The sequence below is a fragment of the Mirounga angustirostris genome, unplaced genomic scaffold (genome assembly GCF_029215605.1).
Source record: "Mirounga angustirostris isolate CCGP_5_RB_7025 unplaced genomic scaffold, mMirAng1.0.hap1 SCAF_13, whole genome shotgun sequence".
Classification (NCBI taxonomy): Eukaryota; Metazoa; Chordata; class Mammalia; order Carnivora; family Phocidae; genus Mirounga; species Mirounga angustirostris.
The window spans coordinates 96,334,585-96,359,065 of record NW_026991721.1 but is presented as its reverse complement, the minus strand read 5'-3'; the positions used below and the strand labels follow the sequence as shown (position 1 = coordinate 96,359,065).

Genomic DNA, 24,481 nt, shown 5'->3' with positions numbered 1-24,481 from the left:
CTTGCATGGTCTGGTCTGATCCAGGTGCTCCATGACGCAGCTCCAGTTTTTCCCCTTTTAAGCTGGGTCACTGATGTTCTCTTTGGGTGCAGGTCTTTGGGACCTAGGTGTTCGAGCCCAGACCAATCATGGCGGGAAGACCCATCCGCATAGGAGACCAGCTGGTTCTGGAGGAAGACTATGATGAGACCTACATCCCCAGTGAGCAAGGTAAGAGGTCTGGGGTGCTCTGTAACAGTTCTTCGAGCGCAGGAATTATCTCTGATTGAGCTTTGTCCTTCTAATACGAAGTACGCTATGTGTGCAGGGCCTCTCCGTATATTTGGTTAGATCAGGGGTTGGAATACTGTAGTTCATGGACCTAACCTGGCCTGTTGCCTTCTTGTAAATAAAGTTTTATTAGAAAATAGCCATGCTTATTTGCTTATGTATTGTCTGTGGCTGCTTTCATGGCACAAGGGCAGTGTTGAGTGGTTGTGACAGAGCCATGTCACCCACGAAGCCTAAAATATTTACTGTCTGGCCCTTTACAGAAAAAGTTTGCTGACCTTGGGTTGGATCAGGGATTAATTTAATTAAATTTTTAAATTTTTGTTTATTTATTAGAGAGAGAACGAGCAGGGGGAGAGGAAGAAGCTGAGTCCCCCTGAGCAAGTAGGCTGGTGTGGGGCTCTATCCCAGGACCCTGGGATCATGACCTGAGCCAAAGGCAGATACTTGATCGACTGAGCCACACAGGCGCCCTGATCAATGATTAATTTTAAATGAAAATATAGGGGTGCCTGGTTGACTCAGTCGGTAGAGCATGCGACTCTTGATCTCGGGGTTGTGAGTTCGAGCCCTACATTGGGCGTAGAGATTACTTAAAAATAAAACCTTAAAATAAATAAATAAATGAATGAATGAGTAAATAAATGAATAAGTAAATATTTTAAAAAAGAAGTCCATCTTAAAAAATAAATGAAAACATAATAGGGGATACCATGAAATACAGCGTGTCCTGAAGCCAAGGGGGACCCAATTTCTTAAGAAGAAAACTAAAGCAGTGTTTTGTTTTTAACAGCAATAATAACAGAATTTACTGACTGCTCCTCTGTGCCAGTCTCTGTGCTAAGAACTTTACATGTATTTCCTTTGCTTTTTTAAGGTTTTTTTTTTTTTTTAACTTATTTAAGTGATCTCTATACCCCACGTGGGGCTTGAACTCACAACCCTGAGATCAGGAGTCGCATGCTTTTCCAGCTGAGCCAGCCAGGAGCCCTACGTGTACTTCCTTTTCAACCCTCGCAGCAGCTCCATCAGTTAGGTAGTGTTATCATTCCCATTTTACAGATGAGGAAATGAGGCACAGGAAGGTGAACTAACTTCCCTTCAGGCACAGGTCTGCTGAGCGGTGCAGCCGGGACCCGCAGCCAGCTGTCCTCAGGAAAGGGCCCGCATGTTAGCCTTCCTGTTTATGCTGTAGAGCATAAACACCAGAGTGTTTGCACCAGAGTGTTCTTACAGTGTAAAGCAGATCATATTAGGGCTCTGCTTTTAGTAATATTCTATTATATTTAGTATAGCCACTTGCCACAGGCCCTTTGCATCTGGTCTTCTGCCTGAATGCTCTTTCCTCAGTGCTCTGCATGGCTAGCTCCCTTGTCTCCTACAGGTTTCAGTTGTGTTCCATTCTGAGAGGTTTCCCTTGACTCTTTCCAAAGGAGTGCCCCCTCCACCTTGACGTTCTCTATCTCATACCTCATTTACTTCCTTCATTACCTTTATCAGAAGATTTAATTCTTTGTGTATTTATTGATTTACTTCTTTAATGGTAGTTTCTTCTCCTAGAATATAGACTCCATAAGGGCAGAGACCATTTCTCTTATTCACAGCACATAGGAAGCACTCAAAAAATATTTGTGAGATCTGCGAATAAGTTAGTCTCTGGCAAGCCAAATTCCAGCTGGTCCTTTGAAAAAACGCTTTTTCTTCCCTAGTCCCCAGGTGTGTCAACCTCCACATTCCCCTGAGATGACCCAAACTGGTGATGCCTTTCTGGCCTGGGCTATTGTCATCTGAAGCATCGATGTATTTATTTCATTATTCCTGGGGCCTCTGGTGACGTATTCCAGTGGTTAGTTCATCTATCTTTTTCCCTGTAAGTAAGCTAGCTCTTAGCTCAGTACATACATCTCCCCTGTTCCTCCAGATCTCTGATGAAAGAGCTTTCTAAATGCTTTCCAAAGGAGTATAACGCAAGTCTCAGAGTCCATTCATACATAGCAAAATTGGAAAAGAAACAACTGCCTTCATGTCATAGGAGAGAGCATTCAGAGTGGAGAACAAGGCTGCTCAAGTATCATCCCACTTTCTCAGCGCAGATGTCCCCTGGCCCCATGCAGAAGTCACTGCTTTGTCTCTGCTCCCGTGGCACACAGTGCATATCTCCATTCATGGTTTAGACTCCGTCGTGTGTCAGTAAGGTCCTCAAGGGGCTTCCTCTTCTCTAGTGCAGTCCATGCTAGTTGATTGAGTGATGACCACTTTTGCAGCAAGATTTTGGAAATCTTGGGAGAGCTTGTGTCCCAGTAAGGCTGCCCTCATTCAGGATGGTTCTGGCTGTGGCTGGTGGGCTTCTTCCCCAGGCCCCTGCCACACTGATGTCTTGGTCTTTTTTTTTTTTTTAATATTTTATTTATTTATTTGACAGAGAGAGACAGTGAGAGCAGGAACACAAGCAGGGGGAGTGGGAGAGGGAGAAGCAGGCTTCCTGCTGAGCAGGGAGCCCGATGCGGGTCTGGATCCCAGGACCCTGGGATCATGACCTGAGCTGAAGGCAGACGCTTAACGATGGAGCCACCCAGGCGCCCCTGATGTCTTGGTCTTATTGTTTTGCCTTTGTCATCCTTGGCTTCAGATTACATTCTTGGAGTATGGCGATAGCATGCTTTGATTCAGGTGTACCATTTGTAATTTAGGAAGACAAAATTATATATGTTTATTATTTATATTTAGAGACATAACACCTGCTCACTTAAGAAAATTTAGAAAGTAAAGGTGAAGTAGAAAAAAGGTTGTCTAGGAAGAAACTCTGCTTTTCCTTTACTCTCACAGTCAAAATGCTGGCACCAGATGTGTGGGGATTTTCCTGACACCAGCTATAGGTCCTACAGTTCAGTTCAGTTCTGACACTGTCTGCCTGGAGAGAGCATCCGATCCCACAGGCTAAGGGCTCAGTCCCACAAGACTGTCCTTACTTCAGATGTCCATAGCAAGTCCCAGGCTGTCCCTGGTACTTCTTTTTTTTTTTTTTTAACAAGATTTTATTTATTTGACAGATAGTGAGAGTAGGAACACAAAGCAGGGGGAGTGGGAGAGGGAGAAGCAGGCTTTCCGCTGAGCAGGGAGCCTGATGTGGGGCTCGATCCCAGGACCCTGGGATCATGACCTGAGCCGAAGGCAGACGCTTAACGACTGAGCCACCCAGGTGCCCCTGTCCCTGGTACTTCTAACCAACAAGCTAGACACCAGAGTCCCATGCTCCCCTCCTTGGGTTAGATAATTTGCTAGAACAGGCCACAGAACTCAGGGAAACACTTAAAACTTCTATTTGCCAGTTTATTATATAATAAAGGATATCATAACAGATACAGGTGAATAGCCAGATGAAGAGATACTTAGGGTGAGGTCTGAGAGGGTCCCAAGTGCAGGAGCTTCTGTCTCTGTGGACTCGAGATGCGATATCCCTCTGGCACGTGGTTGTGTTCACCAACCCAGAGGCTTTCTGAGTCCCATAGTTTAGAGATTTTTATGGAAGCTTCTTCATCAAGTCATAATTGATCATTAACTCCTTTTCCAGCCCCTCTCCCCACTCCAGAGGATGGGAGTGAGGCTGAAAGTTCCAAGCATCGTCTTCTATTTTTTTTAAGGTTGATTTTATTTATTTATTTATTTATTTATTTATTTATTTATTTATTTATCACAAGCATACGAGCAGGGGGAGGGGCAGAGGGAGAAGTCGGTTCCTTGCTGAGCAGGGCTGACACAGGGCTCAATCCCAGGACCCCATGGATCATGACCTGAGCCCAAGGCAGATGCTTAACTGACTGAGCCACCCAGGTGGGCCCCTCCCCCCTTTTTTCCAAGATTTTATTTTTAAGTAATTTCTACCCCCAGAGTGGGGCTTGAACTCACAACCCCGAGATCAAGAGTTGCATGCTCAACCGGCTAAGCCAGCCAGGTGCCGCTGTAAGTTCCAAGGTTTAATCATGGCTTGGTCTCTTTGGGGACCAGCCCCCATCCAGGAGCCCGCCCAGAGTCACCTCACTGGAAGAAAAGATGCTTCTGTTACTCAGGAAGTTCCAGGGGCTTTCGGAGCTCTGGGTCAGGAACTGGAGTCAAAGGCTAAATAGTAATAGGAACTGGGGGCAGAGACCAACATGTGTATTTCTTATTATTGCACAAGGTTGATTGTGATTTTTTTTCTTGTTTCCATCCACATCCCCAACTTTCTTCCTTTCTCATCGTCCTGCCTCTTCTTGCAGAAATTCTTGAATTCGCCAGAGAGATTGGTATTGATCCCATCAAGGAACCGGAGCTGATGTGGCTGGCACGGGAGGGCATTGTGGCCCCACTACCTGTGGAGTGGAAGCCCTGGTAAGTTGGCACGCATGCGGCCTGCTGGCTTCACCTCTCACGGGCACAGGGAGCCTGGCACTGGAGGTCAGCTTTCATTTGCCACCTTTCGAAGCCTGTCCTGCATAGAGTTGGGGACAGCAGTTGGGGACAATGGGGGCCATTCCTCCGTTGCGCTGCCTGATGCTTTGGGTCTGAGCTTAGGCCGACTTGCTGGTCCAGGGTCCCAGGAGCTGCTGCCTTGGGTCAGGTCCCACAACACCAGCATCTGTTTTCGACACCCTGGGGAAGTGTCATTGTTATTCTTTGCAGACTGCTACTGAGAGTGACAATATTGAGAGCCCCTCAGCATGTCCACGGTGGATCCTGGTGCTAAGAGGCATTGTAGTGGGGCCACACAGACTGGCAGGGATTCTGTCTCCCTTGGCAAACTGTCCCTGACTTTGAGTCGTGGATTCGTTCATATTTTCAGTTTCGTTCTGAGCTCTCTGGATGGTGGGGAGCGGACTCACTCAGCTTGTCAGGAAACCAGGTTGATGGTGAGGAGGCTAACGGAGTCTCGCAGTTGTTGCCAGCACATCCCCGCCTGAAGACCTCATCCTGTCCCACTCTCGGGGACGGTGATGCGTGTTCTCCGTTCTGCAGGCCTGCTGTGTTCTCCTCCTTGTCACAGGCGCCCCACATGCCAGCTTGCCTCTTAAAGTGTGTGCTGAGTTTACTTCCTACCGCAGCTGGCCATTTGCCTGCCCTTGTCCCCAGCTAGTGCCCAGGTGTCTTCTGGGGTCTTCCCTTCTGCTGGTCCTGTACGGTTTTGTGAGCAAGGTGTAATTATTCTGTTCTTATCCATACCATTCGATGTGTTGGCCAAGCTTCAAAATGACTGCAACTGTGGCCTTATCATTCCTGCTGAAGAATCGTATGTAATCCTTTTAGCTTCTCCTCACGTGGCGGGCTCCCTGTTCTCTTGATCTTTTCAGCTGTGTTTCCTTGGATCTCCTCCAGTTTCATGACATCTTTCTTATTAGAAATCCATCAGCACTATGCACAGTATTCCCGGTGCTGAGGATGCACAGTTGTGTTTGTAGGATAAGTTCATAGGATAGTGGTTTCTGTTTTGTTTCCAGTATTGGCCCTGATACCCACATTTGCCTTATCTATTTTTTTCAAAGATTTATTTATTTATTTCAGAGAGAGCGAGAGAGAGTACACGTATGGGGAGGGGCAGAGGGAGAGAATCTTCAAGCAGACTCCATGCCCAGCATGGAGCCTGCCTCGGGGGCTTGATCCCACGACCCATGAGATCATGACCTGAGCCGAAACCAAGAGTCAGACGCTTACCTGACTGAGCCCCTCAGGCGCCCTGACGTTTGTCTCACCGATTAATTTCTATCTTCTCTGTCTTTGTTTTTAAGTTTATACATATGTGTGCTGTTTTGCTTTTGGATCCTTTTTTCTAATGAGAAACCACATGAGAAATATAATCAGTATAGTAATACCTTAATGTACACCTATAGCTGCAGTGTTTGTAAAAAGTAAAGTGGTGGGTGGAAGGAAGGAAACCGTCATTGGTTATGGGCCAGCCATGCGCCATGCTTCGTGCCGGCCGCCTTCACGGTCCTGCTAGTGGTGGCCGGCGCTCCCTCAGCCTGTGAGGGAGCATGAACTCTTCCGCAATTTTTAAAATACCATAAGTCATTAAAATTTAATGGAACATGCCATCTTCTACCCTTTCAATTGCAAGAGTAACTACTGTTAATTGGTGAATTCCGTCCTGGCCTTGAAAACACACCCCACCCCACACACATGGTTTTGTTTGTTACACATAAGTATGTCCTATATACATTGTTGCTCTTCTCTGTCATTGTGTGGTCCACCTCAGCCTTTTAACAGCTACACACTTTTCCATATATAGATATGCCATAGTTTTTAAAAATCCCAATTTATTTAACCACTCTTATATTGAAGGGTGTTTAGATTTTTTTCCAAATTGACCCTATGTGTGGGTCTACTTCTGGTTTCTCTGCTCTCTTCCACTGATCTGTTTGTCTACCTTAACACCAATACTGTAAGTACTGTTTTGATTACTGTAGTTTTACTATGTCTTGAAATCATTTAGGGTAAATCCTTCAGCTTTGTTCTCCATTTTCAGAGTTGTATTGTAGGTCCTCTGCATTTCCATATGAATTTTAGAATCAGCTTGTCATTTTCTACCAAAAAAAAAAATCCTGTTAAGATTTTGATTGGAATTGCACCGAATCTATAAATCAATTTAGGGAGAATTGACCTCTAAAATTATATGGAGTCTTTCAACCCCTGAGCAGGGTCTGTCTCCATTTATTTAGGTGGTTCTTTAAGAAATGTTTTATAGTTTTTAGTGTACATGTCTTGCCCATATTTTGTTAGATTTATTCCTAAGTAGTGCGTATTTTTGATGTTTCTGTAAATGGTATATTTTAAAATTTCAGTTTCCTATTGCTTTTATATAGAAATAAAATTGGTTTTTGTATATTGATATTGTAGCTGGCAGCCTTGCTAAACTCACACGTGTCAGTTCTTTTTTTTAAGGTTTATTTATTTAAAAAAAAAAAGAAAAAAAGGTTTATTTATTTTATTTGAGAGAGAGAGAGAGAGAGTGCTCTTGGGTGCACAGGTGAGCTGGGGGAGTGGGGGGAGGGAGAGGGAGAAGGAAAGAACAGACTCCCCGGTGAGCATGGAGCCCAAAGCGGGGGTGGGGGTGGGGGGTTTAATCCCATGACCCCAAGATCATGACCTGAGCCAAAATCAAGAGTCTGACGCTCAACCGACTGAGCCACCCAGGTGCCCCATGTATGTCATTTCTAATATTTTTGTAGATTACATAGGATTTCCTACATACGTGATCACGTCTTTTGTGAAAAAGCCATTTTTACTTCTTCCTTTCCAATCTGGATGCCTTTTATTTTTATTTCTTTCCTTACTGCACTGACTAGAACCTCCAATAATAGAAGTGGTGACAATAGACATTTTTGCTTTGTTCCTGATCTTAAGGGATTGAGTATGATGTTAGCTGTAGGTTTTTGTAAATGTCCTTTGTCAGGGTGAGGAAGTTCCCTTCTATTCCTGCCTTACTAAGAGTCTAAATCAGAAAGGATATTGGATTTTACCAAATGTTTTTTCTGCATCTATTGATAGGATCCTGTGGGTTTTTTCTATTTCGGTCTTAATATGGTCAATGATATTGATTGATTTTCAAATGTTAAACTGACCTTACATTCCTGGGATAAAGTCCACCTGGTCATGATCATATACTATCAGATTTGATTTTCTAAAATTTTGTTAAGTATCTTTGTTCTAAAATAATAGTTTTTGTTTTTTTTTTAAAGAAAGATTTTATTTATTCATTTGAGAGAGAGACAGAGAGAGAGAGAACATGAGCAGAGGGAGCGGCAGGCAGAGGGAGAAGCAGGCTCCCTGCCGAGCCAAGAGCCCGATGTGGGGCCTGATCCCAGGACCCCGGGATCATGACCTGAGCCAAAGGCAGACGCTTAACCATCTGAGCCACCCAGACGCCCCCTAAAATAATAGTTTGAAGGGGATGAGGTAGGTAGAGTTTGGGTATTTTTTTTTATTACCGATTACCAATTTTATTTATTCATTTTTTGTTACAAGTTGAGACCTCTTTTCTGGCTCAGAAAGTGATTCTGTTTATGTAAATGTTCTAGGCTTTCTCGATAAGAATGTAGTATCTCATTTTCCAACATAGGGTTCTATAAATACCCATTATATCAAGCATGCTAGGTATGTTTATGTCTTCCTGTATCCCTAGGCACTTTTGTCTGGTCTCAATCTGAGTAATAGTTTAGTTGAGTACAGAATTGTCTGTTGAATTTGACCAGCCCTTGGCCAATATTATGTACCATGATCTTCTGGTTTTCCTTGATAAGACCTATTTTCTTAGTCTCATTTGTTGTTCCTTTGTGGGTAGTAAATCTTTCCCCCCTCTGGTTGTTTTTATAATTTTATTTTTATCTTTGGAGTCCTGTAATGTCACTGCAGTGTATCAGGTATGTATTTATTTTTTTTCCCTCAGTTTAGGATTTGGGTGCTTTCTTTCTTTGAGGACTCCTGTCTCTCTTCATCCCCCTTTCCTCCCCTAATTTAATGATTCTTCAAATTCCCACAAGTTCTCTTATGTTCTTTTCAGTATGTCTGGTTTTTGTTTTTTGTTTTTTTTTTTTTAGAGTTCTGTTCTTTCATTATGGATTCTACTCTTTTTATCCCTACAGTAATTTTAGATGTAGTTAATTTTAGTCTTCTTTTGATTATTCTGCTATGCCAAGTTTACTAATGCTTCTCTTCACTGGTGCTGATTCCCTTTTACCGTGAACTGTCTTCCCATGGGGCTTGTTAATTATTTATTGTGAGTTTTGTGAATCCATCTTCTATAGAGTTATTTTCTGTGTTTTATTCCTAGGTTGTTGAGTGGCTTTATGATAGCTTGTGCCAAGGGTTTTTTCAGTGGGCGTTAGGACTAAATTTTTACATTAATTTTCCGATTTGGGATTTTCTTACCGCAATTTGGACTCTATGTGTACATGTGTCTTGGGGTTTTAATTTTTCATGGAATTTGATTTTGCCTGCCTAGACCTGGATTGGGTGACATGCTTCCTCCCTCCACTAGGTTCTTCTATTCATGGAATGAGCAGCTTTACGGGCCCAGCAATATGCAAGGGTCTCATTCCTATTTTCCAGATTCGTGAAGGCCTAAGGCCATCTTCTCAGTCTGTCACTTGGCATCAAAACCCAGGTTTGAAGGGTCTCTATCCAGGTCAGACACCAGCCTTGACCTGCCACTTCTCACACGTACTAATCAGGCTCCACGTTTTCTTTCTGTTTCTGGCCGCTGAGAATTTGGCACCAGGTGAGGAGAGGTCAGATGTTTCCTTCAGTTTGGTTAAGCATGTTGCCTGAGATTTTGTGTGTGTGTCTAGAGAAAAAAAATTTAGAATTTGAATCAATGTGTTAAGACATGCAAAATTTAAATATTGTTAGTTAATCCCTAATTACTTTCCATTGCAGTTTAACCATCCCTCCAATAACAGTAGATATGGTTCATTTAAAAATATTATCAGTTAAAACACTGTTAACCCCCCAAAAATGATCAGTACAAAAAAATTGTCAATCCAGGGACAGGAGATTATACCTGATTGTTTGAATTTGCATTTCTCAAATTGTTCATTGAGTTGAGCTGGCCATCTGTTGGCCATTTGCTTATTTTTTTTTTTAAAGATTTTATTTATTTATTTGACAGAGACAGAGACAGCGAGAGCAGGAACACAAGCAGGGGGAGTGGGAAAGGGAGAAGCAGGCTTCCTGCTGAGCCGGAAGCCCGATGTGGGACTCGATCCCAGGACCCTGGGATCATGACCTGAGCTGAAGGCAGTCGCTTAACCAACTGAGCCACCCAGGCGCCCTAGCCATTTGCTTATTTATACCCTTTGCCATTTTGTCTGCTGGGACGCTTATTTTTTTTTTTTATTTTAGAGAAGGTGAAACTCTGATTTTTCTGTGTATTAATCTTATACTACTGCTTCTATTATTTTCTTCCAGTCTCCTGTCTTTTAATTTCTTTACTCTTTCTTTTATCACACTGAAATTATACATTTTTTTAAAGTTTTTTTTTTTTTCCAGGTAATACATACATAACATAAATGTCCTGTTGTAACCATTTTTAGATAGACAGTTCAGTGGCATGAAGTAACATTCACAGTGTTGTGCAAGCATCCCCACCACCTAGTTCCAGAACTTTTTCAGCTTCCTAAACTGAAAGTCTGTGCCCACTCTCCCCTCCCCCAGCTCCGGGTAACCTCTGATCTACTTTCCGTCTGTTTATTAACCTATTCTAGATCGTATACCCACAGTATTGGTCCTTTTGTGTCTGGCTTATTTTACTTAGTCTCGTGTCTGCGGGCTTCATCCATGCTGTCGTCCGTGTCAGTACCTCATTCCTTTTCAAGGTGGAATAAAATTCTCCTTGTATGTCTGTGCTGCATTTTGGTTATTCATTTGTTTGTCAGTGGACATTTGGGCTGTTTGCACCCTTCTGCTATTTTGCGTAATGCTGCTGTGAACATGGGCTTGCAAATATCTGCTCGAATCCCTGCTTTCGGTTCTTTTGGGTGGAATTGCTGGGTCATATGGTAGTTCTATTTTTTAATTTTTAGGGAACCGCCATACTGTTTTTCATGGTGGCTGCACCCCCTTCCGTCCCCACCAGCAGTGCACAAGGGTCCGGCGTCTCCACATCCTCGCCGACACCTGTTCTTTCCTGCTTGTTTGGTAGCAGCCATGCTAGTGGGAGTGAAGCGGTATCTCGCTGCGCTTGTGATTCTCACTTTCCCTGATGGTCACTGAGGTTGTGCGTCTTCTCATGCTGCTTATCTGTCATTTGTTATCTTCTTATCTGTCATTCCTGATATTTTTCCTGCTTATTTCTGCATGTTTTCTCTTTTATTGGAATTGAGTTGAGCTTGTCAAGTTTTATAAGGAACCTGATGGGGATTCTACTGGGATTGTATTGGATTTATACATTAATTTGAAGATTATCAGCATGTTTATAGACTTTTTTTTTTTTTAAAGATTTTTATTTATTTATTTGACAGAGACAGAGATAGCGAGAGCAGGAACACAAGCAGCGGGAGGGGGAGAGGGGGAAGCAGGCTTCCCCCCGAGGAGGGAGCCCGATGTGGGGCTCGATCCCAGGAGCCTGGGATCATGACCTGAGCCGAAGGCAGACGCTTAACGACTGAGCCACCCAGGCGCCCAGACTTTTTTTTTTTAAAGTGGTCTCTGCACCCATTGTGGGGCTTGAACTCAGAACCCCAAGATCAAGAATTGTGTGCTCTGCCCACTGAGCCAGTCAGGCACCCCCAGACTTGAGTCTTCGTATTCAGGAACATGGACTGTCTCGCCAAATGCTTTTTCTTTTTTCCTTTTTCCTGACTTTTCAGTAAAGCTTTATAAAGATTTTGCACACTTTGGATTTATTCCTGGGTATTGTGTCTTTTTATATTGCTATTGTGAATCTGTGGTTTGTTTTTTGTTTTTCTAATAGCTGTCCCAATGGATTATTAATAGATCCCCCCTTTTTTTTTTTTGAGACTTTATTTATTTGACAGAGAGAGCACAAGTAGGTGGAGCAGTAGGGAGAGGGAGAAGCAGGCTCCCCACCGAGCAGGGAGCCTGATGCAGGGCTCGATCCCAGGACCGTGGGACCATGATATGAGCTGAAGGCAGCTGCCCAACCGACTGAGCCACCCAGGCAGCCCTGAAACACAGATTCTTGAAATGCACCTTTTACATTATTTTCTTTTTCTTCTTTTTGAAAGAATGTGGGGGGCTGGGCAGAGGGAGAGAGAGAATCTTAAGCAGTCTCCATGACCCTGAGATCATGATTTGAGCCGAAGTCAAGAGTTGGATGCTCAACCGACTGTGCCACCCAGGCGCCCCTACGTTATTTTCTTCTGTTGTTGATCCCTACTGGCTTGGATTGTCACCTCTTGTGAGTTCAGGGTCTTCTGCAAAACCAGGGTTTTCACAATGCCTCTTCTTCCTTACACCATTTATAAAAATATTAAGCAAGTTCAAGCCTAGAATATATCTCCAAGATCCCATCGCGTCTGTACTTATCCATCTAAAACCAAATTTATTCCTACTCCAGTCTAGCATGAATTCCCAGGAACCCCAATGATTATACGCCTTCTTCTAGAGAAGTCCTTAGGTATCCCAATCCTTTGTTCCTATCTAAGTTAGCTCCTGTCTTAGCCACACGGTACCCTTCCATTCTGTGTTAATCCTCCCCGTGTCCTCCTGTCCTCCCCTCTTCTCTCTCCTGCCCCTCTCATGCCGTCTTTCTTCTCCATCTTTCTTTTTTCCCCTAAGTAGCTGTGGGCCTGAGCAGGGACTAACTCCTGACCTCTGCTCTCCACAGCCAGGACATCACAGGTGATATTTACTATTTCAACTTTGCCAACGGGCAGTCCATGTGGGACCATCCATGTGATGAGCACTATCGGAACTTGGTGATCCAAGAGCGGGGGAAGCTGTCAGCTCCTGGAACCATTAAGAAGAAAGACAAGAAAAAGAAAAAGGAAAAGAAAGACAAGAAGGACAAAGAGACCCCCAAAAGTCCGCTGGTGAGTTCGTGGCTGCCAGCTCCCAGAGAGGCCAGGGCTGAGACCTCAGGGGATGTTCGAAGCCTCTAGGTGTTTCCAGCTGGGAAGTTAAGAACAGCACCAGTGATTTCTTCATAGTACATCACCTTCATTCTGCCTGTCTCTGGCAAATTTTCCTTTTAGCTTCTAGAAATTCTTACTGCCTCTAAACAATTCCTTTTATCCCCCTTGGGAAGCACATGCTATGTAGCAGGATTAGTGAGCGAGAGCAGTCTGTGGAGCATGGTGCTTTGCAGCAGTCCAGGAAGTGGGGTCATCCGCCCCTCTGGAGAGTGGGGGGCCAGGGGCACTTGACGGAGAACTCAGATGAGTGGAGTGTCTTCCCTCTCCTTTCAGAGCCAGGCCTTCCCAGTGTGGTGCAAATTCCTAGCTGTCAGATGTAGCCCTAATTCAGTTGTCAGAACGCCAGTGCCTTCCAAATTCAACGAGAAAAGCTCTGGGCTTTATCTGCTCCTGTGGATCGTCTTTTTGGCCGGTGTCCTCGGTTAGTGGTGCATAATTGAAATTTGACGGCAGCGTGATTACCTTGGTCTCGGGTAGCTTTTTTTACTCGGAGTTGAAAGCGCTTATTGTTTTATTTGTCCCTCCAGGGTGTCTGAACTTCAGAGACAGAGTTATGGCCCTGAATTTATGGGTAGAGAAGCAAAGAGTTGGAACCATCCTGACGTGAGGCCCAGGGATTCTTCACCCAGATGGGGGGCAGGCGTGGGGCAGGCGTGGGGCAGGCGGGGCACGTTGAGGAGAAGGAGGCCCCATAGGAACCCAGGCCAGCCAGGTGGGGAGCACTGAGAATATCTTTTCAACCCTCTCATTTGTCCAGTTGATTTGCTTGCTGTCTGTAGTCTGTTTCCCGCCATGCTTAGTGCTTGCTTCTCAGTGAAGGTTTCGTCCATCTTCCTTCCCTCCCCAAGGCATCAGTTCTGGGCCATTGGATGGTTGCTGGTGAATTTGTCTTTTTCAGCATTTCCAAGTTCTACAGATACTCTTCCCTCCTTCCTCCCTGTGCACCCCCGTCCCCCACCATGTATTGCTACTCACGATTCCAAGAAATAAGATAACAAGCCCATCCCTCCAGAGAGAAAAGAGGATGGGTAATTTCCAAATTGGTTGAATTTTCTGATGTTACGTGTTTGAAAGGCCAAAGATGGATAATGGGCTTTTCATTAGCACAGGACCACTTTAAATGATAATCAGTCTGGGCAGACTCTGGCATGACTAGGTGAGAGAGGGAATGAGGCGAGGGTTCTGGGGTAGAGGGTTGGGTGACAGAGTTCTGGGTGTGTGAGCAAGTGCTTGGAGCTCCCCGTTAAAAAGGATTCCTTTGTGGTTTCAGGAGCTGAGGATGATTGGATAGCCCTGGGCTGCCAGTCTGGATCTCAGGGCTCAGGACAGTGCCTCAGACCTGGGTTTGTCCAGAGGGCAGACCTGAGCCACGTGGGTGACCTGGGCTCATGTGGCTTGGGCTCTCTGGTGGTGTGCATGCATAGGCCGGCTGGAGCTTAGTGTGAATGTTTGCAGGATGAGGTCTTTCTTTTAGGGTTTCTTTGAGACCCAAGATTCTCTGACTGGTGTGGACCTCTCTTGAGCAGTACCAACTCGCGTCTCTGCTGGAAGACCTAGATGGAATTCCCAGGGCTCAGCTCACTGGCCATGTTTCCCTTCTCTCCCTTCTTGGACAATTTCTGGTGGTCTTTGGTAAGGCAGGTGGATTTTATGAAATTCACCAGTCACAGAACTGAGAGCCTGATGATACCTTAGGGATAATCTGGTTGGTGATTCAGACCTTTGTGATTGGTGAAGCCCTGTCTTCCAGTCAATTCCTCCGTGGAGGTCCAGCATATCAAGAAAAAGTGAACCTTGGGGAGTAGGTCCTGGTGACGCCCCTTCCCCATTACCTGTACGCTACAGTGGCCTCCGGGGTATCCTGTGGAACCAACCGGCAGGTTCCGTGAAGCAGGGGGGTAAACCATTGATCTAGTCTAGCCTCCGCTTTATAGATAGGGAAACTAGGGCCCAGAAAACAATGAAGCCCAAGGGAGTTTTTAGCTTTTTTTTTTCCCCCTCTTGGTTTGTGTTTTCCTTTAAATGGAGGGTGGGTTTCTGCTAAGGGCTTGCCAAGGGCTGAGGTAGCAAGTATAAATCAGAAGTGCTTTGTCTTCGTTTTCTCTGCATGTTTATGTACCCATCTAGGAAACACAGCCCGAGCAGGGACTTCTGCCTTCTTCCTCCCTTCTCCGTGGCCCATCCCCTCTCCCAGCACCTGGGCTTGCTGATCTGGACCCAGACCAAGAGATGCAGGCTAGAAGTGAGGGCTCCTTTAAGAAAGGGAGGAGCCCCTGCGTGCTGGGTGACACCCCCTGGCCTCTCCTGGGCACCCTGCCCAGCAAGCTACAGCCACTCTCCAAAGGCCAAGCTTCTCGCAACCACCAGATCTTTGCTGACGTGGAGAAAATCTTAGGCAGGGCCCCAGCCCAGTGCAGGACAGAATTGGGTGATCAGCAGGGTCTGGGGAAACCCCAGAAGCCGACAGAGAAAATCTATCTGGGGTTTTCAGACCCTGAAATAGAAGAGCTGGAACTGAGGACCAGACAGCAGAAGCTTAGCGCTCTGGGCCCTGAGAACACCAGGCCCCTCCAGAATGGACAGGATGTGCTGGAAGGCAGGAGCCAGGCCTCTGTTCACTCAAAGCTTTCTGAAACCATCACCGGCCTACAGCTAAAAGGGGAGCAGCATGACCACCACATCTCCAAACGGGGCTCCACTGGCCCCAGGGGAGACAAGAGCCAGAGCCCCATTCCCTCACCGTCCCCTGAGGAGGACCGTTCCCGGTCCCTGTGTTCCTCTGACCACGTGCCGCCTACCAGGAAGAGCCGGCTGCTCTTGTTAGATAGCGGCCCAGCCGACGGCCTGAGCCGGCAGGGCATGTCTGGGGAAGGTGGGAGCGTGGGCAAGGGGAAGAGGAGGAAAGAGCCCCCGGGACTGTGGATGAGACAGGTCTCCAAGCTTTTCAACAAGGACACCCCCAGGAACTGCCAGGAGGCAGGACCCGATGACCCCGAGATTCCAGGGGCCACAGCTAAAGACCCGCCTCAGGAGCTCTTCCTAATGCCGCCTGATCCTCTGGCGTCAGAGCTGGCCCAGAATGGCCCTTCAGGGAGTGCCCCTGGACGCTCCCCTGCCGGTGAGGAGAGACAACCCGCCGGGTCTCTAGAGCCCCCCGAAGAAGACAGGAGGCCTAGTGGGTCTGAGCCTGACTTGGAAAGCAGCAGCCTAGCTTCTTGCCTTGGCTCTCAGATCCTGGGTGAGGTGAACCACTTCCCTTGGGACCTGCAGAGCTCTCCGGGGTCTGAGCAGGGTGTGGGGGGTCAGTCAGGTCCCAGAGCCAGAGAGCAGCACTCCAGCCCCTTCCTGGGGCTCCAGTTGTCCCACATGCAGAGCTCTGCCGATGAGGAGTCAGAGAGTGAAGACTACTCTGAAGATCAGAGATTCTACCAGCACATCCTGCAGATGGTCAAGATCTCCAGGCAGCTGGAGGTCCTGGGTCTGCCTGAGAGCATGCAGGAGACGCCATGTAAAGGTATCGCCAGCATGGTCTGTTGCATGGCGGCCGAGTCTTCCAGGATGTCTAGTGAGGGTGAGCACGAGGCCATCAGAGCCATGGAGAGGGACTCAAGGTTTCTGGCCTGGGGGCCAGAGATGCTGGAGCATCCTCAGGAGGTGGCTCTTGCCCCTGCTGGGCAGGAGGTCTCTCAGCAAGCCTGTTTCCAGCCAAGCAGCAGCCCTCTCAGGCAGGGGCTAATCGAGCTGAGTTCCAGCAGAGGGCTTGCTGCAGAGCCAGGCAAGATGCAGCTTCTCAACCAGGTAGGCTTTCTAGCAAGTATGGCCTGTGGGCCTCCATGAACTTGGCAGGGAGGGAGCAGGTTGAGCTGACATCTTTACTCAGCCATCAGGCCTGCTTTCCTATTGTTTGCTCTCCCCTGGTAACTACTGATCCCTTAACTACCCAGGCTGGCCATCTTGTGGGCTGACGTATATTTTGTGTTTCTTGTACCCATCACCTGCTGGACAGTGGCTGAGGGGAGCTAGCCTTCCCTTCCCTGGAGCTGACTTAGTTCATGGGTGGGTCACAGGCTTGGCAGATGATCAGTTTTGAAGGTGAGCAAGGTGATGCCGATCCTGGCACTCAGGCAGGATTTGGTACCTTCCCAGGATTTGGGAAGCCTTTCCCATTAGCTGATTATGGACAGAGGCTTCCCAAGTAGACACCCTCCTCACAAGCTTTCAATTTAGTCCCTTCTTGGAATCACATAGAACTGGAAAGTTAATACAGTCACGGCAGGGGGTGGGGGGCAGGGTGCTGGAGCCCAGAATCTCTCTACCATCCAGTGAGCTGCTTCTGCTCCTTGCTTCCCAGGGGGTCCCAGGAACCACGTGACTACCCTGCGTCAGGCTTGTTCAGACCTTGTTTGTACCTTTACTTCCTCCACTGCGGGGATTTGACATTGGATTGTGCTTTCCCTGTCATTCTGACCCTTTGTCCCTTTAACGAGTCACACCATATTCTTCATTCAGAAGAAGTCAAGTTGGAGCAGAGACCACGGGGGTCAATCTGAATTTCCCCAGCTATTCTGCTGTCACCCAGTTGTGGCTTTACCCAGTTGTTCCCTCTGGTTTCTAATTGCTGGAGTGTCCTGGTTCTCTGTTAGCTTTAATAACTACTGTAGCACGATAAATACCAGATAAGGGGCAGATGATCCTGAAAGTTTTAATTAGTCCAATGGCAGCAAGTTTATCCCCCCTGAAGGACAAGACCATGCACAGCCCATAGAGTTAATGGCCAGCTCTAGAAGATGACCAGCTAGGAGCCAGGGATGTGTCATTTCCCTGCCAACCACTGATTTGGTAAAGGCCTGGGAGAACGGAGCTCTCAGCATGCCTGTCTCCCTCCCTCAAGCCCCCGGCACGCCCGCAAATTAGCCATGTGAGGAGTCCATACTTTTCTGTAAATAGTGTGGGAGGAATTTTGGTTGCTGATAGACTGGGGCTGGTTGGGAGGGCTGAAGTCAAGAGGAGCAGACCCATTTGCTCCCAGTTTACCTCAGAGAAGCTTTCCTGGGCTCCTTTTTGGCCACAACCAAGAGGTGGTGTAAAGTACTGGTTTGGAGATTGCCCTGGGTCCAGTCCCGTGTTTGTGCTCCCCGCACCCCCCCCCCAGCCCCTCAGATGGCCCTGTGACTGTGAGTAGAGGTCTTCATCTCCACCATCTCCATTTGTAGGGACTCTGGCCCGGGTTGTCGTGAGAACAGGAGAGATGGCATGTAAGGGCTGAGCCTAGCACCTGATGCTGGGTTATGTGGGCCAGTCTGATTGTTTCTGCCCACCGGAAGTACTCTACAGCAGGCCAGATGGTTAGGCAGTGATTTGGGAGTTTAAAAGCTCGGGAGTGGTTCTTATCCCCCTTTCAGGTGAGCATCTGCTGCCCTTCCCACGCAGGAAGGGGCCCTGGTCAGAACCTGCCCAATGGTCTGGGCCCTTCAGCCCAGGTTGTAGAGGAGATGATGGGCCGCCTGCACGTTCTCAGCCTGACCTCCTCTGGGTTCCCCGTTCTCTCTTCAGTCCCCTTGGGATTAGAGAGGAGTGGTTTTGTGTTGTTTTATACATTTTAAGTTTGAGCAATGAATTTTAAAGAGCTTTTTGTAAATTGTCCCCAGAATGCTCTCCTTGCCCCTGCTGCTCAGCCCGATCTATAGGAATGTGAATCCCTCTAATGGCCATTCCATGTTGGGTAGCCCTGAACCACTCCCACATGCTCCTCATGTTCATTGTCTCTTTTGAACTTCCCAACAGACCTTAAGTGGTAAGACACCCATCATCTCTGTCTTGCAGTCGAGTAAACTGAGTACAGGATTCTGTGAATGAGCTGAGGTCTTGCAAACTCTGACTCCCAGGTGGTTTTTCCCATCCTCCCTAGCCAGAAGCCTTCATCTGGCTGGCGTGAGAACAGGGAAACTGGTCAGTCCTTTGAGCAAGGCTTCATTCAGCTACCTTCCTTGTCAGTGGAAGAGGGGAAGGAGAGTTCTTTCGTCATTCATGTATATTTTTTTAAAAGATTTTATTTATTTATTTGAGAGAGGAAAGAGGGAGAGAGAGAGCATGAGCAGTGGAGAGGGGCCGACAGAGAGGGAGAAACAGATTCCCCACTGAGCCCGAACCCCAATGCAGAGCTTGATCCCAGGACCCCGGGATCATGACCTGAGCCGAAGGCAGATGCTTAACTAACTGAGCCACCCGGGCGCCCCCATGTATTTTTTCTGTAGTTGATATGTATTTTAATTAAAGTAATACATGCCCGGGACGCCTGGGTGGCTCAGTCGGTTAAGCGTCTGCCTTCGGCTCAGGTCATGACCCCGGGGTCCTGGGATCGAGTCCCGCATCGGGCTCCCTGCTCTGCGGGGAGCCTGCTTCTCCCTCAGCCTCTGTCTCTCTCATGAATAAAAAAAAAAAAAAAAAACTAAAGTAATACATGCCCATATTGAACAAAGTCAAATAGTACCAAAAGGCGTATAACGAAATAGTTCTCTGGTGTGTGTACCCCTCCCCAGAGGCAACTGCTTTCTTCTGCTGTGTACTTCCACATTTGTAAATAATGTGCTTAGACTGCTTTTTCTTGGTTCATCAGTTTTAAACTTCTTCTATTGAGACTTCTCATCCTGGTAGATGAGGCTTTTGTCTCTGCCCCCCCTGTCCCCCCACTTCCTATGTGGCTTCTGAAAGGGGAGCAGAACCCGCTGCGGCATCTGCCAGATGTGAGCAAACCATTCGCTGTGCACCAGCAGCGGAGTTAGGAGAATCAGCAAGCCAGCCTGTGATTTCTCACACAGTTGGCACAATGGTAATTTCTGGATGTTGTGTTTCATTAGCAGCCTCTGAACGGAGGTGGTTTAAATTTGAGCGGGCAGGATTTAGATGTTTTATTTTTATATCTGTCTCTGGCACTCTGAGAGCCATGTGGTTTCTTGGATTTGTAACAAGATGTTTTGTGTTGTCCAGGCCCTCGGCTCCTCATTAGCCCCAGTCCATGTCCCTCCTGGGGGCCTGGCTCCCTTGAGAGGCCTTGTGGATGCCCCGGCCTCCGCTCTTCGTGGATCGCAAAGTGTGAGCCTAGGGAGCTCAGTGGAGTCTGGTCCGCTTGGAGAACTCATGCTGGTAAATGATTTCTCTCGCATTCAGTGTATTTAGTGACCCTGGGGTCTTTGTGCGCCATGCTAGGAACGGTGGCCCATAGATAAGAAAGAGAGGGCATGGGCCGAGTCCTCAGAGTTCATGGGCAAATTGGGAAGCTGGGAAGGCAAATCACACTTGTGTGATGCTAGACGTGGACTCTGGGCTGCAGAGGATAGACCCACCGGGGCGGGGGGGAGGGGGAGGGATTGCAGTGCTCATTTCCCAGTTCTTACAGCTGGGGCAGTCAGAGTCAGGAAGGGATCCATGTGAGCTGGGGTTGCTGGGGTCAGCTTCCTGGGCTTGGCCGACTTGTGCTGGGAGACATACAAAGAGAGTGGGGAGAGCATTCTGCAGGTCCTTAGCACGCCCCTTGACTTTCCTTCTCTGCTTTGGAGCCTTCACAGGGTCTCAAGACTTCTGCTTATACAAAGGGTCTCTTGGGCTCCATCCATGAGGACAAGAATGCTCTCAGCCTCTTGGCTTTAGGGGAGGAGACCAACGAGGAGGATGAGGTGGAGAGTGACAACCAGGTAATGATGAATCCTCTTTCTGCCTTGGAAACCCTTTGTGCTATTTAAAAAAGAATTTATTGTAGTCAAATATATATCACGTATCAAATATATATCATGTGCAAGTTACCATTGTAACCACTTTTAAGCGTGCTGTTGTGGACATTGCTGCTATAAACATCAGGGTGCACGTACCCATTCAGGTCCCTACATTTGTATCTTTGGGGTAAATACCCAGTAGTGCAATTGCTGGGTTGTAGGGTAGCTCTATTTTCAACTTTCTGAGGAACCTCCATACTGTTTTCCAGAGTGGTTGCGCCAGCTTGCATTTCCACCAACATTATATGTTAAAAAAAAAAAAAAAAAGATAGCAAGAAGGGAAAAATGGGGGAAATCGGAGGGGGAGACAAACCATGAGAGACTATGGACTCTGAGAAACAAACTGAGGGTTCTAGAGGGGAGGGGGTGGGGGGGATGGGTTAGCCTGGTGATGGGTATTAAAGAGCACTTGGGTGTTATACGCAAACAATGAATCATGGAACACTACATCAAAAACTAATGATGTAATGTATGGTGATTAACATAACATAATAAAATTAAAAAAAAAAAGTGTAACTCCCCAAGCCCTCTCCTCTCCCCAGTCTGTGGTCTCTTCTGTTCTATGTTCTGTCTTTGTTTTTGTTTTTTTTTTTAAAGATTTTATTTATTTATTTCACAGAGAGAGAGACAGTGAGAGAGGGAACACAAGCAGGGGGAGTGGGAGAGGGAGAAGCAGGCTTCCCGCGGAGCAGGGAGCCCGATGCGGGGCTCAATCCCAGGACCCTGGGATCATGACCGGAGCTGAAGGCAGACGCTTAACGACTGAGCCACCCAGGCGCCCCTATGTTCTGTTTTTGAATTTGCCTCTTCTGGATATTTCATATAAGTGGAATCATACAGTATTTGCCATTTTGTATCTGCTTGCTTTTACATAGCATGTTTTCAGGCAGCGTCATGTTGTAGCATGCATGGCCGAATAATCCATTGTATGAACAGACCACGTTTTGTCTAGCCGTTCGTCTGTTGATGGACACTTGGGTTGTTTCCACCTTTTGGCCAACTCTGCTCCTTTAAAAATAAGTAAAATGATTTTCCAGCCCACAGCTTCACTTCTTGCCCAATCCATGTACTTTCTAGACCTGACCCAGACAGTGTAACCAACAAGGAGCTTCTTGGCCCTCACCCCGGGCTGACCCATTTCCTTGACTTACCACCTGTAATCATGTTTGTTTTCAGAGTGTCTGCAGCTCAAGTGAGCTTCTTAAGAACCTGCACCTGGATATTGGGGCACTGGGGGGTGACTTTGAGGTAAGAGTCTGAAGCCCTGCAGGCAGATGCCTCCGCCTGGTCTGTCCCTCCGTCCTTCCTAAGCTTTTCTCCTTGGGGGATACACATTTGGAAAGAGAACTGTCTTGTCTCAGTGCTGTCTAGATGGGATTTTTGGAGTTTGGGGAAGCACAAAGGGGAATAGGAATCCATTCATCCGCGCATTTGCCAGATAACCACCAGTGGTTGAATGTTGCCATGTGAGGCACTTTGCTGGGGGCTGTAGGTCCTGCAAGCCTAAGTTAGATGGGATTATTGCCCCCTGGGGGTTTGCGGCCTCACCCAAGAGAGGCTTCCATTCCCAGAAAACAGAGTAGAAGGCGGTGAGGCTGTGAGGGAGGTGAGATGGAGCACCATGGAGAGGAGAATCTGGGGTCTCCAAGCTCCATGGATCAACCAGGCAGGGCTTTGTTGAGAAACTGCCACATGAGGTGAGCCAGGAAGGACGGTGGGCAGGACTGGCCGGGCAGAGGTGAGTGGGGAGAGAGAAGCCCACATTCAGGGCCCTGCACGGGCAGAGGCAGAGGGTGCAGGGCGAGGTTGGGGAAGGTGAGGGTGTCGCCTTTGGCTGGAGTGCAGACAGAGCGCCTGTGGGAGACGAGTGGGAGATGGTCTGTGGGGGTAGCTTGGGCTGCATCACGGAGGCCCTAAGTGCCAGCTGAGGAGTTTGCCCTGGGGTCCCCAGGCACTGGGGGCCATTGGAGGTTTTGAACAGAGGTGTGACATCCAGAGTCTTCACAGTTGTCGAATGTTGGCCACTGTGCTGGGCCCTGTGGAGACACAGAGGTTGGTAAGATGGGTTGGGCTGGCCTCATGGAGTTTGCAGCTGGAGAGAGAGAAAGGACAACAGGTCCTCGGCGTTTAGTGAATGTTCACTGTGGTGTTGACTGTCTAGGCAGCCATAAAGCAGGGCGGTGTGTGCAGAGAGCTCTTGCTGGTACAGGTGGCGGGCCTAGGGGAGATCTGAGGGGAAGGACGTGAGTTGCCTGGAGAGCAGGAAAATCTTGGAAGAGATGACATTTGACCTGGCTCTTAAAGAGTAGGTAAGTTTTAGACATGGGGGTGTAAAGGATATTTTGGGCAAGCGAACAGCTTGAGCAAAGGCGCAGGGCCTGAGAAGTGCAGACTGCGGATGGGAATAGCTTCCAGACTCTCCCCACAGTAGTCCTGTCACTTCTAATCTCTGTACCCCGGTCTGTCCTCCATCGCCACCGGAAAGTTCTTTACAACAAACAAAACCCAAAACTCATCATGGTGTTATAATACCTACAACCCCCCAATGTGGTTTTATAGTATGCCCTTTGTCTAATGTCCAATTTATTCGTTTTTAGCAATTAAGATTTCCCTCAATATTCCCACGGTATTCATATAACCAGTAAATCATGACGTCAGCAGCTCAGATTTCCCCAAACTTCGAGATATTGATTGCAAGCTGAATTAAGCTTTTCATAAGTCTAATATATAAAATTCTTTCACATACTTGCAACACTTTCAAATGAAACTGATCACTCATGTTTTATTAGAAGGATCGAAAAGCTGACCAGTAAAGCAAAAGTGCCTGTATTATGGATTTAAATTTGTTTCCTTATTATCTCTTACTGTGTTCTTATCCCTTATCGTGCTCTTATTGTTTCTGACTCGTACTTCTTGGTCTTCAGCTCACCTCAAGAGCCAGGGTTAACGTCTTGGCGGGTGGAGGTTGCGGATGCTGGCCCACAGGCCTGGAGTTGTAGCTGGGTCTTCCTGGGTGGTCCAGCTCTAGCCATAGGGCAGACTCTGTTTTATTGTTATACTTCTTCTCGGAACTATGTCCCCATTTTTACCCTGGAGACTGTCCACATTTTTGGCAGTGCCCAATCAGATACATTTTGATTGTGACTTCAACACTTTCTGTGAAATGTGACACTGTGTTCCCGAGTGTCCCATCTTTATCATCAGCCTGATCTGTGTCCACTTTGAAACTTGTGAGTGGGGCCTGGTCTCTTTGCATTCCATTCAAAGCCTTCAGTGTGTTTGGTTCCCTGAAATGACAACTTTGTTTCTTCTCATCGGCCATGAAGGCCTCATACTGCCAATGTAATCAGCAGCTCAAGTTTGGAGCCGAGAAGGATGACCATGAGCAGGAATGGAGCATCAAGAGGACTTAACTGGCTCTCAGAGAAAGGAGAAAGTTCCTCCATGAGACTGAGCAAATTGGGAGTAGAGATTCATGTGTATATGGCCAGCACTGTCCCATGCCTGGAGCATAGGAAGGATGTGGGTATGTTTTGCTGAGCGGCTGAGAGAACCAGGAGAGTGAGCCCCTCTGGGACAAGGAGGGGAATCCTGCAGATTGTGTTGTGCTCTGTGTTCTACTGTTTCCTTCCCTTGGCTGTTCCAGGCCCTGGGAAGATTGTTTGGTCCCTGCTGTCCTCTGGCCGATTGAGGATCCCGCTGTGGATCAATCATGATGCACTTGGACTCTGAACTTGTTAATTTTTACTTCATAATGGATTACAAATGTCAACAAGAAAGGGATCTTCTTTGACACGTCATGGATTTCCAGAAGCTTCC

At 47.2% G+C, this 24,481-nt stretch overlaps 1 protein-coding gene across 17 annotated transcripts in view; it reads left to right on the top strand.

The window, feature by feature from the left end:
- CEP164 (centrosomal protein 164) overlaps positions 1 to 24,481 on the top strand; it is a 62,363-nt gene that overhangs the window by 5,319 nt on the left and 32,563 nt on the right. For 13 of the 17 annotated variants that reach the window (XR_010407099.1, XM_064577390.1, XM_054512274.2 and 10 more), the window contains exons 2-8: positions 93 to 210; positions 4,527 to 4,638; positions 12,587 to 12,791; positions 15,021 to 16,691; positions 19,881 to 20,036; positions 20,450 to 20,584; positions 21,839 to 21,910. Coding sequence is in view for 16 of the 17 variants with exons in the window: in XM_064577390.1 (XP_064433460.1) it covers positions 129 to 210; positions 4,527 to 4,638; positions 12,587 to 12,791; positions 15,021 to 16,691; positions 19,881 to 20,036; positions 20,450 to 20,584; positions 21,839 to 21,910 (2,433 nt within the window). In the remaining variant the exon portion in view is untranslated. The remainder of the gene's footprint in view (positions 1 to 92; positions 211 to 4,526; positions 4,639 to 12,586; positions 12,792 to 15,020; positions 16,692 to 19,880; positions 20,037 to 20,449; positions 20,585 to 21,838; positions 21,911 to 24,481) is intronic. The other 4 variants (XM_045894952.3, XM_045894944.3, XM_054512268.2 and 1 more) reach the window with 3 other exon arrangements.